Below are 16,659 nucleotides of genomic sequence, written 5' to 3'. Positions count from 1 at the left end.
ATCATAGATTACAGGGGAATCTTGATCAGTTAGGGAAGTGGGCCGAGGAGTGGCAAATGGATAAGTGTGAGGTGATGCATTTTGGAAAGTCAAACCAGCATAGGACTTGTAATATGAATGGTAGGGCACCAAGAAGCATAATGGAACAAAAGGACCTAGGAGTACAGGTGCATAGTTCGTTGATAAGATTTCTTTATTAGTCACATGTACATCAAAACACACAGTGAAATGCATCTTTTGTGTAGAGTGTTCTGGGGGCAGCCCGCAAGTGTCGCCACACTTCCGGCGCCAACATAGCATGCCCACAACTTCCTAACCCGTACGTCTTTGGAATGTGGGAGGAAACTGGAGCACCCGGAGGAAACCCACGCAGACACGGGGAGAACGTACAAACTCCTCACAGACAGTGGCCGTATTTGAACCCGGGTCGCTGGCGCTGTAAAGCATTACGCTAACCGCTACACTACCGTGCCTGCACAGGTATGCAGCACAGGTAGACAGGGTGGTGAAAAAGGCATTTGGCACACTGGCCTACATCAGTTGGGGCACTGAGTATAGGAGTTGGGACATTATATTGCAGTTGTACAAGTCATTGGTGAGGCTGCACTTGGAGTACTGTGTACAGTTTTGGTCACCCTGCTATAGGAAAGGCGTGGTTAAACTAGAAAGAGTGCAGAGAAGATTTATAAGGATGTTGCCAGGACTAGAGGGGAGAGGTTGACCAGGCTAGGTCTTTATTCCTTGGAATGTAGGAGAATGAGGGGCAACTTTATAGAAGTGTTTAAAATTATGAGAGGCATAGATAAGGTGGATGGTAACAGTCTTTTCTCCAGAGTAGGGGAGTCCAAAACTAGGGGGCATAGACAGAGCAAGAGAAAAAAAAAAGATTTAAAAGGGACTCAAGGGGCAGATTTTTCCTCACAGAGGGTGGTGAGTATATGGAATGAGCTGCCAAAGGAAGTGGTTGAGGCAGGTACAACAGTATCATTGAAACAGCACTTGGATAGGTACATGGAGGTGTGGGGCTTAGAGGGACATGAGCCGAATGCAGGAAATTGGGACTAGCTGGGTGGACAACAAGGTCGACATGGACTCATTGGGCTGAAGGGCCTGTATCCATGCTGTATTGCTCTATGACTCGAATTGGTGTGCACCAAGTTCCCATGGATAAACCTCAGCTTTTGGAAAAGTAAGACATCACTAAAGTACCAAAATTCATTGCCACCATGATTCCATAAAAAGGTATTATCAATCTGACTGGATCAAAGCTCAGCTCTCATCTTTCCTTCTTGTGGGCTTGGAGAACGGATTATCTGAAGCACTTCCATGGAAGGCAGGCACTCCCATTAATGGGACATTGCCCACCGAGAGGAAAACAAAATGACATTTGGCTTATCATTTTGCTCAAATTATATAGTTGCCCAAGCAATCTCCCAGCTCTATCCATTAGCAAACAATGGTCAAAAGGGGCCCCTTATCATTGAACAAAGGGTCTAAGGATGTCAGGAGAAACAAGCGTATCATATGCACTCACATCTCAGTCAATGCCCACATTGAGCCCAGCACAAGCAGAGGTGAATGAGAATTAACTTGCATTTCCTGTAGGATAAATACACGCTACAAGTCTGTCCAACCAATGGTCAACGTTAGAAAGTTACTGCATAAACAAATGTGTAGCCTTTTACTTAAAAGTGGCACCAAGTAGGGAACACAAGAGTAAAACCTATCCCCAGTTCCAAAACTGAGAAACTCGAATGGATTTCATTCCCCATCAAAATCAAAACAAATCAAGCCGATGAGAATCCTATAACACACAGGCACTGCATGGTACTCACCAACTGTTGTTCTGATTTGATAACACTGGTAACATGACTCAGAGCCAGCGGAGATGAACATGGACCCACATTATCAACGGTGAGCTGGAATGAACTCTAAAAGAGAAAGAGGAAGTGAATTACTGAATAGCAATTCCCCAGCTACCATAGACAGAAACGCCTAATTGCAAAACTGCAACACCGCTTAGGTATACTTGTAACATAAGGGTACAAATAAAAGATAATGCATGCTCTAAATGAGGAATTAAAAAATTGTATTTAAAAATTTACCGTGCAATATGTATTTGTGGTAAACAAGAGATTTGTAATTATTTGTACTGCACTCCTTGTGATGAGTAGCTCACGCTGCTCAGGTTATTTGCAAGATACTCAGCCTCTAACCTGCTCTTGTAACCACTGCTTATGTGGCTACCCAAGTTAAGTTTTGGTTAACAGTGACCACCCACCCATCCCCACCTCCTCTTCCACCCACCCTCCCTCCCTCCCCAGGATGTTAAAAGTAACAGGTCACTAATGGTAATGCAATTGAACTTCAAGGTGAGCGGTTATGTTTGCTCTTGCTGGAGACACTTTCATTGCCTGGTAATTGTGTGGCAAGAATGTTATTTGCCATTTCAGTCCATGCCTGTATAATGTCCAACATCTTGCTGCCTGCAGGCATGGATTACTACATTTATTGATGATTGAACATGGTTTTTAGCAGACATTTCCACCTTTGACCTTATGATGGACAAAGTCACTGACAGCAGTTGAAGATGGTTGGGTGGTGGTCCTGAGTTGCTGCTGCCAGGTACTGAGGATGATTTGTCTACAAGGGACGACCTCAGCCAGTGGAGAGCATTTTTTCTTTGCACACAGTCTTACCAGGACTCTTCGATGCCATACTTGGTCAAGTGGTTCCTTTATGCTCGGAACAAGGCTCTGAAGAAGTCTGAAGAGGAGTGGTCCTGGGGAAACCAAAATTGAGCAACTAAGTGCCACTTGATAGTACTGTTGGCAAAGTTTTCTCATCAGTTTATAGGCAATTGAGAGTGGACTGACTTGATGGTAATTAGCCAGATTGTATTTCTCCTGCTTTTATGTGGAGCTTGGCACATTGTCAGGTCGATGCCAGTACTGTAACTGTTGGCAAACAAGTTGGGTAGAGGAACAGCTAGTTCTGAAATACAAGTCCTCAGGACAGCAGACAAGGTATTATCTGGTCCCATAATCTTGGTTGTCTCCAGCATGGAAGAGGGCCAATTCATAATTTCAAGGAAAGTAGTAGGTAGTAATCAGCAGTGAGCTGATGATCCAGAAGATTGGAGCTGATCATGAAAATACAGAAGCAGATGAGAGTCAAGGACAAAAGAGCAAGGTGCAAATGGGCATTTAGTAATACTTTCTCATGGGGAGCAGGGAAGCTCTGAAAACAGAAGTCAGAAATGTGGAGAGCCACAAAATCCACATATAATGTTTTACATTATATTTACCATTCCAACAAACTCTAGTCAGGATGACTGTGTTAACAATTAACAGTGCCATTATAACTCCCCACAAACTTTCCCCCCAAATTTGTGATCTCTTGACTTCTCTCCTGCAATTGGTCAGGCTTAAAGCTGTAACAAAAAAGTCAACATGCCCCAATCGAGCTGATCTCTGTTGCTCCCTGGAACCCTGTAGATGCCCAAATCACAGACCTGCTCCTTCATTTTCACATTTACAGAATTCTAACTCCTGTAAGAATACAGACAGACATAGCCACCTTTCCCTTCACAGATCGTTGTGAAGCCTGCACCCAATGATGTCAATGTACTATTACAACAACTTTTGTGCTTTCAAGGCAACACATGGTCCAACAGCACTACTGAATCTTTCAATAGGTACAGGCCGTTCTCAAATCATCTGGTAGTTAAAAAGATATGAAATTGAAAGGGGTAGGTCTATTTCTGAAGATATCGTGTAAACACTGACATACTTCTGGAACTGCCTGTACCAACTTCCATCAGAGTCCATTCCTATCCCAGAGGAAGGTCATCACTGCAGAAAGTGTTCTTCAGTGTACAGCAAGAGAAATATGATGTCAAGACGACAAGGAACTACAATATCTTCAACAGCATCTCCCAAACTTGCTGCAATCTCTACCACTGAGGACAAAGACAGCAAGCTCACAGGAATACAGCCACTTGCAAGTTCTCCTTCAGATCACAAATTATCCTCAGAATCAGATTTATTATCACTGACTTATATGACGTGAAATTTGTAGTTTTGCAGCAGCAATACGGTGCAAAGACAGAAAATTACTAAAAGTTACAAAAATAATAGCGAGATTCATGGACCGTTCAGCCATCTGATGGCAGAGGGGAAGAAGCTGTTCCTGAAGTGTTGAGTGAGAGTCTTCAGGCTCCTATACCTCCTCCCTGATGGTAGTAAATGAGAAGAGGACATGTTCTGGGTGGTGAGGGTCCTTAATGATGGATGCTGCCTTCTTGATGGCATGATGGGGCTGGCTGAGTCTACAACCTCTACAGCCTCTTGTGATCCTGTGCCTTGGAGCCTCCATACCAGGCTGTGAGGCAACCAGTCAGAATACTCTCCACTGTACATCTGCAGAAATTTGTAAGAGTCTTCGATGACATATCAAATCTCCTCAAACTCCTAACAAAGTAGAGCCGCGTACATACCTTCTTTGTGATTGCATCAATGTGTCAGACCCAGGATAGATTCTCCAAGATGTCTCCCAGGAACTTGAAGCCGCTCACCCTTTCCACTGCTGACCCCTCAATGACGTCTTCCCCTTCCTGAAGTCCACAATCAATTCCTTGGTCTTGCTGACATTGAGTGCGAAGTTGTTGTTGCGACACTACTCAATCAGCCGATCTATCTCACTCCTGTACACCATGTCATCACCATCTGAGATTCTACCAACAACAGTGGTGTCATCTGCGAATTTATACATGGCGTTTGAGCCGTGCTTAGCCACACAGTCATGAGTGTAGAGAGAGTAAAGCATCCTTGAGGTGCGCCCATGTTGACTGTCGGCAAGGAGGAGATGTTACTACTGATCCGCACGGACTGTGGCTTCCCGATAAGGAATTCAAGGGTCCAGTTGCAGAGGGAGATAGAGGCCCAGGCTTTGAAGCTTGGTGATTGGTACTAAGGGGATGATAGTGTTGAACGCCGAGCTGTAATTGATAAACAGCAGCCTGACGTATGTTTTGCAGTTGTCTAGATGCTCCAAAGCAGAGTGGAGAGCCAGTGAGATTGTGTCCTGTCGTTAGACCTGTTGTGGCAGTAGGCAAATTGCAGCCAGTCCAGGTCCTTCCTCAGGCAGGAGTTAATTCCAGCTATAACCAACCTCTCGAAGCACTTCATAATAGTAGATGTGAGTGTTAACAGGCAATGGTCGTTGAGGCAGCTCACCCTGCTCTTCATGGGCAATGGTATGATTGCTGCCCTATACCTTCTTTAAGTAGCCCCTAAGCATTTGTTTCCACTCTAATTCAGAGAAGTGGAAGAGCCTGTGCATGAATTCTTGTACCGTATATTGGTATTTCTTCATCTGATCCTATAGCTCTGAAGGAGCACAATCACCACACAGACTGCAGTGATTAAGGGTATGGTTCACCACCACTTTCGCATGAAAATTAGGAATGGCCCAATAAATGCCAGCCTTGCCAGAGATGCCCGCATGCCTTAGGTGAACTAAGGGTATCAGGCCGTTGCTCAGAGGACATTATGCCCGACCTCAGAAAGATAAGCCGGTCCTTTGTCGACCAACAGGCTGTTCAGGATCACATCAATATGCAATCTATACATTAGAGAGAAAAAAATCATGGCAATAATTAACCTTAATTGCACATCAAACCACACAAACTAAAGATGATGAGATCAGATACATTAACTATTCAAAAGTTGATGGCCTGCTTTCTTTTAGAGCCCTGTTGAGAGCCATAAATTTTATTAGCCCAGTCAATAAAGAGTCATTTCCAAACAAACCACATTACACATATGTACACAAATATTTCTGAATGGAAATACCCTGTCATATCCACATACACACAAGCACCTAAGTATTTCTGAGTGAAAATACCATCTCCAGCAAGATAAATATAAAAGCGGTCTCTGTCTTGACAAGGCTTGCTTCATCACCCAGCTTGAAATTTCCAGAATTTCCCCAAACCCAAAATAAATAAAACACAGCATTCTCAACAGCTAGCAAACCTCAATTTTGGTACTGACATTTCCTGTATATGACATACAAAATCATAATGGAATTAAAACAGTTACATGAAAAAATATTAATTTGTTCTTGGGTTGAAAGATACTCAGGAGCCATGCATCTCCCCCTCATATTTTGTATTCTGAAAGCAGTACTGTGATGCACAATTCCACCAACATCAGTGACTCTGTGGCATCCTGCCCAAGTGTCCAGTCTTTGCACAGGCGCCTTGGTAATCAATGCTGACAGACTGTTCAATATAATAAGACTGGGATTTATTCATTGCTTCCTTCTGCTTCGATGTCTAAAAGCACTTACGGCTGGCGTAACACTTTTTCTGGAAAGTAATCACTGCTTAATGCCAGAAAAGTGACATTGATGTCCGATAAACAGCACACCCCAATAACCAGGTAACCTGTTTTGTGGCTGAGTGATAACTTTTGGACAGCTCACCACTAGAACATAGAACAGTAAAGCACAGCACGGGCCCTTCAGCCGATGACATTGTGCCGGCCTACATAAACCTTATCCCCATTCAATCTATCCCTCTTTCTAATTCACCTCCCATAATCCTCTATTTTTCCTTTCTTCTATGTGCCTAATAGTCTCTTAAATGACCCTATTGTATCGTCCCCTGCCACCACCCCCGGCAGTACATTCCAGGCACCCACCACTCTCTGTGTAAATAAAAACCTACCTCTGACATCTCCCTTGAACTTTCCTCCAAGCACCTTAAACAGGTGACCTCTAGTATTGGCCATTACCATCCTGGGGAAAAGATGCTGGCTGTTCACTCTGTCTATGCCTCTCATAATCTTATATACTGTACCTCCATCAAGTCTCCTCTCATTCTCCGTCACTCCAAAGAGAAAATCTCCAACTCTCTCAACCTCTCCTCCTGAGACATACTCTCCAAACCAGGTAGCATCCTTGTAAATCCCCTCTGCACCTTCTCCAAAGCCTCCACATCCTTCCTTTAATGTGATGACCAGAACGGAACACAATATTCCAAGTTGGTCTAACCAGAGCCATATAGAGCTGCAACATTACCTCTCAGCTCTTGAACTCAATCCCCCAGTTAATGAAGGCCAGCACACCGTACACCTTCTTAACTGCCCTATCAACGTGTGCAGCAACTTTCAGGGATCTATGTACTTGAACCCCAATCTCTCTCTGTTCCTCCACACTGCTAAGAATCCTGCCATTAACCACGTACTCTGCCTTCAAGTTTGTTCTTCCAAAGTGCATCACTTCATACTTCTCCAGAATGAACTCCATCTGCCACTTCTCAGCCCAGCTCTGCATCCTGTCTAAACCCCATTGCAACCTACAACAACCTTCTACACTATCTATTGCACCACCAACTTTCGTGACATCTGCAAACATACAACCCCATCCTTCCACTTCATCCAAGTAATTTATATAAATCACAAACAGATCTCTGCGGAACACCACTAGTCACCAACATCCAGGTCGAATACTCCCCTTCTACAACCACCCTCTGCTTTCTGTGGGCAAGCCAATTTCAAATCCACACAGCCAATTTTCAATGGATCCCATACCTCATGACTTTCTGAATGAGGCTACCAAGGGGAACCTTGTCAAACACCTTGCTAAAATCCATTTAGACCACATCCACAGCACTACCTTCAATTTGTCTTGTCACTTCCTCAAAAAACTCTATTGGGCTCGTGAGGCACAACATGCCCTTCACAAAGCCATGTTGACTATCCCTGACAAGACTATACTTCTCTAACTGCTCATAAATCCTGTCCCTAAGAATCCTCTCCAATAGTTCGCCCACCACAGATGCAAGACTCACTGGTCTATAATTCCCAGGATTATCCCTTTTACCTTTCTTGAACAATGGAACATTTGCCAGCCTCCAGTCTTCCAGTACCACTCCTATGGCCAGGGAGGACTCAAAAATCATAGTTAACACTCCAGCAATCTCTTCCCTCACTTCCCCTTGTAACCTGGAGTATATCCTATCCAACCCCAGGGACTTATCTATCCTAATGCTTTTCAGTAGCTCCAACACTGCTTCTTTCTTAACCTCGACATGCTCCAACACATTTGCCTGTTCTACGCTGACCTCACATTCGTCTAAGTCTCTCTCCCTGGTGAACACTGAAGCAAAATATTCATTCAGGACCTCCCCTACCTCCTTTGCCTCCAGACACATTTTTCCCTCCTTATCCCTGAACGGTCCTACCCTCACCCTAGTCATCCTCTTGTTCCTCACATATGTGGAGAATGCCTTAGGGTTTTCCTTAACCCTACCTGCCATGACCTTCTCATGTCCCTTTCTAGCTCTAAGTCCCCTCTTAAGCTCCTTCCTGGCTACCTTATGACTCTCAAGAGCCCTATCTGATTTTTGCTTCCTAAACCTTAAATATGCTTCCTTCTTCCTCGACTAGACCTTCCACCTCTCTTGTTAAGCATGGTTCCTTCACCCTACCATCCTTTCCTTGTCTCAGCTGGACAAATCTATCTAGAACCCCATCTAAGTGGTCCCTAAACAACCTCCACATTTCTGCAGTACATTTACCAGAGAACATCTGTTCCCAGTTTATGCTCCCAAGTTCTTGCCTAATAACATCGTAATTTGCCCTCCCCCAATTAAATACTTTCCCATAATGTCTGCTCCTATCTTATCTTTCTCCATGGCTATTCTTGAAAATAAGTCCTTGGGTATCTCAAGTTGTCAAGTCAAGTTGAGTTTATTGTCATATACACAAGTGTAGTACAATGAAAACCTTGCTTGCAGCAGCATCACAGGCACGTAGGTTCAACCTAAAGTGACAGAGAGGGCCTGGATTTAACATCTTCTCCATAAACAATGGTAATACACCGAAATGCAAGCTAGATTTTGTGCACATTTCTGGAATAGGGCTTCAACTCACAACCTGCTGACTCGGAGACAAGAGTCCCTACTAAGCCACAGCTGATACTACATCATCAGTGAGAATTCATGGCAATGAAGCACTATCTCCTGCATCCTCACTTCATGCATGTACACAAGAGCAAAAGAAATGAAAATAGGCCAATAAGTTTAGAATGTGAAGGGGAAACAAAGTTAACGATTTAGGTCAATAAACAGTCATCAGAACGGGACAGAGTTAAAGACGGAGCAACATCAGCAACTATAACCAGGGATAAGATTGAGAGAAATGAAAGGCAAGGGTTAAGTTACAGTGAAGAACAGCAATAATTAAATAACAAATAAGCTCAGACTACCTGATACAAAGGTCACGTCTCAAAAGCTTGTATATTATTAAGGAAGTGAAAGCAGAGATCAAACATTTTATAGTCTTGGGGAAATAATCGTACATTGAAGAGTTCTCATTTAAATTAAAAAAGGATCCAACAAGAGGAGGAAGTGGAACAACATTCTTGGATTTCAGCCCAAGTTATATTTTGGAAAAAAGACAAAAAAACACCACAAGAAACTGGGCATTGGAAAGTTTTAGTTTTGCACATGACAAATGAAAGAGTCCTCTGGCTTCTATGCCTTAGCTGGACTTCCCCAATGAGTTGATGTAGCAACCTTCAGCTCATAATGTTCCAAAGTACATTACAAACCAATTAAGCCTTTTCAGAATGTTATCACTTACGCAATGTCGGAAGAAAATCAGCCAATCTGTATGCAGTAGAAGATAAGTGGCAAGGCAGCCTGGAGGGAGGGGGTTGTTTCAGAAATAAATAAGTGCAAAGAGATCGAAAGAAATCTTGGTTCTGCTTCTGTCTAAATAGTACAGGGCAGCAGGGTAGAAAGTGGAGCTGCTGCCTCACAGTTCCAGCAACCTGGGTTCAATCCTGACCTCTGGAGCTGTCTGTGTGGAGATTGTACATTCTCCCTGTGACCACATGGATTTCCCCCTGGGTGCTCCAGTTTCCTCCCACATCACAAAGACATGCAGTTTGGCGGGCTACTTGGTGGCTGTAAATTGCCCCTAATGTGCAAAATCTGGGAGTGAGTTGATGAGAACATGGGGAGAAGAAAGAGGAATTAAAGTAAATGGGTGTTGGATGGGTGGTACAGACTCTGCAGTGGAAGGATGCGTCTCCGTGCTGTACAGGTAAAACAATAGTGGAACATCTCAAGCAAAAGGTTGAGCTTTGACAATGCAGCACTCCCTTGGTACTACACTGAAAATATCAGCCTACAGTCAGCCTGAAGTGGGGATAGAATCCACATCTATCCCCAGTAATGCACTGAGATATGCTGTTTTTTCAGCTAAGGTCCACTTATTTAGCAAATTGATACATTATCGTATTAGCTCCACAATATTACTGTCTCCTTATGGCATCTTGATATTCTAGGAAAATTTATCAGCCGTTTTAGAACGAAAGTGGTGACACAGGTAGGCAGGGTGGTGAAAAAGGCTTTTGGCAGGCTGGCCTTCATCAGTCAGAGCACTGAGTATAGAAGTTGGGACATTACGTTGCAGTTGTACAAGATTCTGGTGAGGCCGTACTTGGAGTATTGTGTTGAGTTTTGGTCGCACTGTTATAGGAAAGATGCCATTAAGCTGGAAAGAATGCAGAAAAGATTTATGAGAATGTTGCCAGGACTCGAGGGACTGGGTTATAGAGAGAGGTTGGGCATCCTGGGACTTGGAGCATAGGAGACTGAGAGGTGTATAAAATCATGAGGGTCATGGATAGAGCGAATGCGCACAGCCTTTTCCCCCAAAGTCAAGTTTATTGTCATATGCACAGCACACGTATGCATAGGTGCAATGAAAAAGTTGCATCACAGGTATACATCATACAAGCAGCACTCACAAGAAAAACATAAATTAAACATAAATTATACTTGTTTTTAAAACAAGAAAGGACACATTTACAAGAATACAATTAGAACAAAAAAAAGTCAATTTTAGCGCAAAGTAATCAAAGTAGTCATGGTGCAGCTAAAGTGTAGTGATTAGGGTTGTGCCAGTTGGTTCAAGAACCAAATGGTTGAAGGGAAGTAACTGTTCTTGAAACAGGGTTGGGGAATCAAGAACTAGAGAGTATAAGTTTAAGTTGAGAAGGGAAAGACTTAATAGGAACCCCAGGGGCAACTCTTTCCCCCACACAGAGGGTGATACCAATATGGAACGAGCTGCCAGAGGAAGTGGTTGAGGCAGGTACAATAACAACATTTAAAAGACATTTGGACAGGTACACAGATAAGAAAGGTTTAGAGGGACATGGGTTAACTTTCAGGCAAATGGGACTAGCTTAGATGGGCATCTTGGTTAACATGGACGAGTTGAGCCAAAGGGCCCGCTTCCGTGCTGTATGAATCCAAGTGCAGTGGTACTTACTATGCTCTACTATTAACATCTCATTTCAAATTACTCCTATCGTCAGGGACATGAGCCGCTGTTTTTCAGTTGATAGAATCACAGAATGGAAACTCACACCACAGAAGTCCATTTTATTCATACCAAATATCGCAACTGCTGATTTATAGCTTCAGGCTCACCCATAGTCAAGTGTAATACAATGAGCTCTCCTACTTCCTGTTTTTTCAGGCAGAAAATTCTGAACTCACCAGCTTCCTTAAATCTTTCGAATAATTTTGGAATTGGTTTATTATTGTCACATGTACCGAGGTACAGTGAAAAACTTGTCTTGCATACCGCTCACACAGATCAATTCATTACAACAGTGCATTGAGGTAGTACACGGTAAAACAATACAGAATGCAGAGTAAAGCGTCACAGCTACCGAGAAAGTGCAGTGCAGGTAGACAATAAGGTGCAAGGTCATAACAAGGTAGATTGAGAGGTCAGGAGTCCATCTTATCGCAATTTTCTTAAATCTACATCCCTTATTTATTGACCTGGGTGTGCATGTGCCAAGTCTGTGCAGCTGAATTTAGTCTCCAGCCATCTTAAGCCTCCTTCCCATTGAACCAAGACCTTGCCGTCAAGACTATGTGGTAACTCAAATGCTAGGTTCCCCCACATAATAAAAATTCATGCACAGGCATCTTCCACTCATCAGAATGCAAGTCATCCTCAGTTCTGAGGATGTATCTAAGAAGACACAGTACTCCAGTTGTGGACCAACTGGTGTTTTGTACATTTCCGACAAGAGTTATATTCTATAATCTATTGAGGTCTGTGGAATCCCTATGTATACAGCTCTCTAGTTACTAAAACTCCTGTTTATCAGCACCTTTTGCTTTCCGTCCTGAGCCAATTTTGTATTCAACCTGCTACTTTCTCCAAAATCCATGGGATTTATACTATTTTCACAAGAACACAAGAAAACAGGAGCAGAATAGTCCATCCGGACAAAATCTGTCTCGCCATTCAATATATCATGGTTGATCAGCTCTGGTCTCAACACTTCTTGTGCTAGTCTCCATGGCGTTCAATTCCCCAATCTTTCAATAACTTATCTAACTCTACATATACTGTACAGAGCACAAGAATAGGCCCTTCTCTTCCTTAAATACTTCCAGTGATCTAGCCTCCCTAACCCTCCTAGGTACAGAACTCCAGAGATTCACCACCCTTTGCAAGAAGAAATTCCTTTCCTCAGTTTTAAATAACTGCCCACTTCTCTTGTAACTATATCCTATTGTTTGAGACTTTCATCAACCTTATAGAATTAAACACCTTGCTTAAATCAATATATGCTCTATCAAATGTGCTGTCAAATGCCCTTTTTTTTACCTCATTTTTTTTTGAGTTACCACAGCAGTCATGCACACTATCCCTTAATGAATTCATACCATCTGTTCTTGTTTAACCTCACTCTCACTAATAGTTGAATGATACTCTCTCTGAATTTTTCCCACCAACTGATATTTAGTGACTGGCACATCGTTATCTATTCCTTTCTGCCTTTTAAAACAATGGTATCACATTCCCAGTCTTCCTGCCCTCTGGCGCCATACCGGTATCCAAAGATGATTGGGAAATGATGGCCTGAGGCACAGCCATTTAAGACTCCCTTGCCACTTTTAAGAGCCTAAAATATCCCTCATCTGGGCCCAGTAACTTATGCCTTTCATTTCCAACATTTCAATCCTTCCAACTTCAATGTCTAAATATTCCTCCCATTTGTGCAGACACTAATTATTCATTTTGAATGATAGCCATCTCTTCCATTTCTACCTTCAGGTTACCTTTGCTCTTACAAAGCTTTGCTTCTTACAAACTACCTTATGGTTTTCCTTGCTCTTACCTGCCAGCACTTATTTATGTACATTTACTGTTTTCCTACTGTCTTTTTTCAGCTCACCCCTGTACCTTCCTTACCCCTCTTGGCCTTCTGCAGTTTTGAGCTCATGGCATCTGTCAGAAGCTTCCTGTTTTCTTTGCTTCATCCTACCGTGCCTCAGAAGGCTGCACATTCAAGTCGTGCTCCTGAAACTATGTACAAATAGCTAAGCCGGCACACCAGCAAGGAACTGTCATTCAGTTGATAACATTAAACCTGATCCCCATTTTCTTTCTTAGGGTGCGTGTAAAGGAGACAGTGTCGCTATTTTGAGTGGCAGCAGAGGTTCCCTCTGCTGTTCTTGCCCACCTTTATCCCTCAGCCAGTATCACAAAAAATCATAACCTGCTAACTTTCACTGTTTTTAAAAGAGCTAGCCGTGTGCATATCAGTTGCTGAGTTTCCTACAATAGCCACTGCAATTCGAAAAGTACTTCAGTAGCTGTACTACAAAGTGATCTAGGGTGACCTGGCACTCCGAAAGGTACATGGATCATGTGTATTTTCCTTGAAAGCCAATCATCATCCTAGTAGTTCACGTTGCCTCTAAACACAACACAAACATCAATGGATAAAAGCAAAATTATTGTGTTAAAAAATTCATATTATTCCACTAGCACAGATATTCAAGTGTAGATGACCCACTTACATGACCTCCTACTCTCCTACCAAAGGTAGGTTAAAAAAATTATAGAGAAACAAAGGACTGCAGATGCTGGATTCTAGATGAAAAACACTGCGATGCTGGAGGAACTCAGCAGGCCAGGCAGCATCCGTAGACAAAAGCAAAGGGTCAATGTTTCGGGTCAGAACCCTTCTCATGACCCGAAACGTTGACCGCCTGCTTTTCTCTATGGATGCTGCCCAGCCTAACAAAAATTATATATAGAGCTCAATCACTACATCTATCCAAGGCCAAGAAATCTGATTTTCATACACGTCAACCTGCTTGGGACCCTGCAGCAAGGCAAGGTGATTGAGGAACACTACCTAAGAGTATAAAACAAAGTCAAAGCAGACCCAGCCAACATTTGCAAAAAAAATCCTTTCTCCAGAGATGCTGCCTGACCCACTGAATATCTTCTGCACTTCCTGGTTTTACAACAAACACACTCGTCAGACTGAGCTCCAATGCCAGGGATCTATTGCAACATAACTATAGAGAAATAAATCACTGGTGACCACCAAGTGGTACCCCAAATTAAATCTTATAACTGCAGTTTAATTTACAACAGACTCCTTGTCCTGCAAAAAGTTACACCCCACTCTGTTTATGAGAATGGCAGAAATGTTGACATTTGAAACAAAAATCCTACCTTGAAATAAATCACCTGAGCATCAAATGACAAGGTCAGCAATTCCAATCTCACAGCCAAGCTCGAGAGTAGCTAGTTATGTGCAGTAAATTCTGTACACTATGCCACACATTTTCCCACATCTTTACAGTTTCATTACACCTAAACCACAGCTCAACCACACTTGTCACCAAATTCATTCACCCACTCTGCTCCTTCACTTTCACAGTAACATCTGTAGTACCTTCTGCTGAGAATCTGAGTCAGGTTAAGATGAAAACAAAAACTCACCCTGTTCTCCACGGCTGCCTTGTTGAGTGCACTGATCCAAGCCTTCTGCCACTGACAATTCCAGCTCTCCAAGGCCAGCAGCCAGGAGAGGAGAGTGGCTGCCCCATCGGAAGGGTCACTTGGAGGAGAACCTACCGCCCTAAACCCAAACTTGGGTTTAATCCTCTCCCAGGATACCCCAACGACACAATGAAGCCCATACAGTGCCAAGGTGAGGACTGAGGCCAGGAACAGGGCAACAAGCCCAAACCACCTCATCACATCCCAGAGACCAGACTCCATCCCAAAGGCAACATCAGACATGGCTGAAGACCCTCCAGAACAGTCCCAGATAGGGGCAGGATATAGAGAGGGCTATATATTAAAAAATTAGTCACTGCATACTTTAAAAATCCATTAATGGTAAATAGTTTTCTATATTATATTTCCTAATATATTTAAAAATAGAGCACATTTCCTAACTTATGAAAATTAATAGGAAGCATGGAAAATGTTAGTTCATTTAGAAATGTTGCTCTTTTAAGCCTGTTTAATGTATCTCAGTATCTCCATGGCCCCAGAGATGTGCAGGGGCCTAAACACGACTCAGACCCCGGCCTCAGTGAGCGATCACACCCGCTTGCTACCCACACCCTCCCTGACACTGCACAACAGCCAAATGGTCAGAAAGCAAAAGCAAAAACCACCGTCACCGCCGCCGCTCCCACTCCAGGCACTGACTACACCGCAGCAACTGCAAGCAGCTCTGCTTCGTTCAGCCCCACCCCCAGGCTTCTTAAAGCGGCACTGCTTGGGCACCAGGTGGGGCCCAACACGCAGCTCACATTAGCCTGTTTCTGCCTACCTTGCATGCCACCTGTATCCCAGAGGGCAACAGTCTCACCTCTTAAGCATAAAGGCTGCGAGTTCAAATCTTACACAAAAATCTAGGCCCGCACACCAATGAGGTACTGAGCAGCTGGTACTACTCAGTGGCAGAGATGACATCTTCTGATCAGGTGTTAAACTGAGCAGGATCATGTAAAAGGTCCTGTGGCACAACTTCACATTGCAGCAGGGGACCGCTCTGGCTGCAAACAACTTCAATAGAATGGATTTTCTGGTTATGATCATGCACTTGACCTAAAACATTATGTTTCTCTTTCCACATATGCTGCTGAATGTTTCCAGTACTATCATGTAGTTGTTTGTGAGAACTTGCTGTGCCCAATTTCACTGCTGTTTTCTACATCACAACAATGACCTCACTTCAATAAATACTTCATGTTTTAAAGGAGAAAAGAGAGGTGGAGAACTGGAAAAGTTTAAGAAGGGAATTCTGGAGCTTAGATTTGAACCAGTAGAAGGGACAGCCAGCAGTGATGGGGTCTATGAATTTAGGGATGCTCAAGATTCCACTCTCGGCGAACACCACTGAAAAAAAAATATAATGAACAAAAATAGTTGCTGTATTTGTCTGCAAGTACACTTCAAAATTATTGAATGTGAAGTGCTTTGAATTCACAGGAAAGTTATGATTAAACACTAAATGAATATTTAATTTGTTCAATTGTTTCGAACCAGCTTTTTTCCACTGCATGACACAAAACACTGGACTGGATGATCTACGCATTTTGATTCTACACTGTTTATATGATCATTCTTAAAGTGATTACAGTCACGTAACCTCATGCTATGCTCTATGGCATCATATTTAAATAATATGTAGAATAGATTTTGTTCACTGATATCAGTTAAATAAGGTCACATTATCAATGAAAATGATCTAACCTGTCAGAAGAGTATAATACAAGGTAGATATCTAAAT

The 16,659-nt window shown here is 43.0% G+C and overlaps 1 protein-coding gene across 1 annotated transcript in view; it reads right to left on the bottom strand.

Moving 5' to 3' along the window:
* Nucleotides 1-15,543, bottom strand: part of LOC127569687 (C2 domain-containing protein 2) — a 60,776-nt gene extending 45,233 nt beyond the window's left edge. The window contains exons 1-2 of the mRNA XM_052014487.1: nt 14,853-15,543; nt 1,836-1,931 (exon numbers count right to left, since the gene is read on the bottom strand). Coding sequence (XP_051870447.1) covers nt 1,836-1,931; nt 14,853-15,155 — 399 coding nt within the window. The 5' untranslated portion in view covers nt 15,156-15,543. The remainder of the gene's footprint in view (nt 1-1,835; nt 1,932-14,852) is intronic.
* Between the last annotated feature and the right edge of the window lie 1,116 nt (nt 15,544-16,659).

Source organism: Pristis pectinata, chromosome 4 (assembly GCF_009764475.1).
Source record: "Pristis pectinata isolate sPriPec2 chromosome 4, sPriPec2.1.pri, whole genome shotgun sequence".
Classification (NCBI taxonomy): domain Eukaryota; kingdom Metazoa; phylum Chordata; class Chondrichthyes; order Rhinopristiformes; family Pristidae; genus Pristis; species Pristis pectinata.
This window is presented reverse-complemented; position numbering and strand designations above follow the sequence as displayed.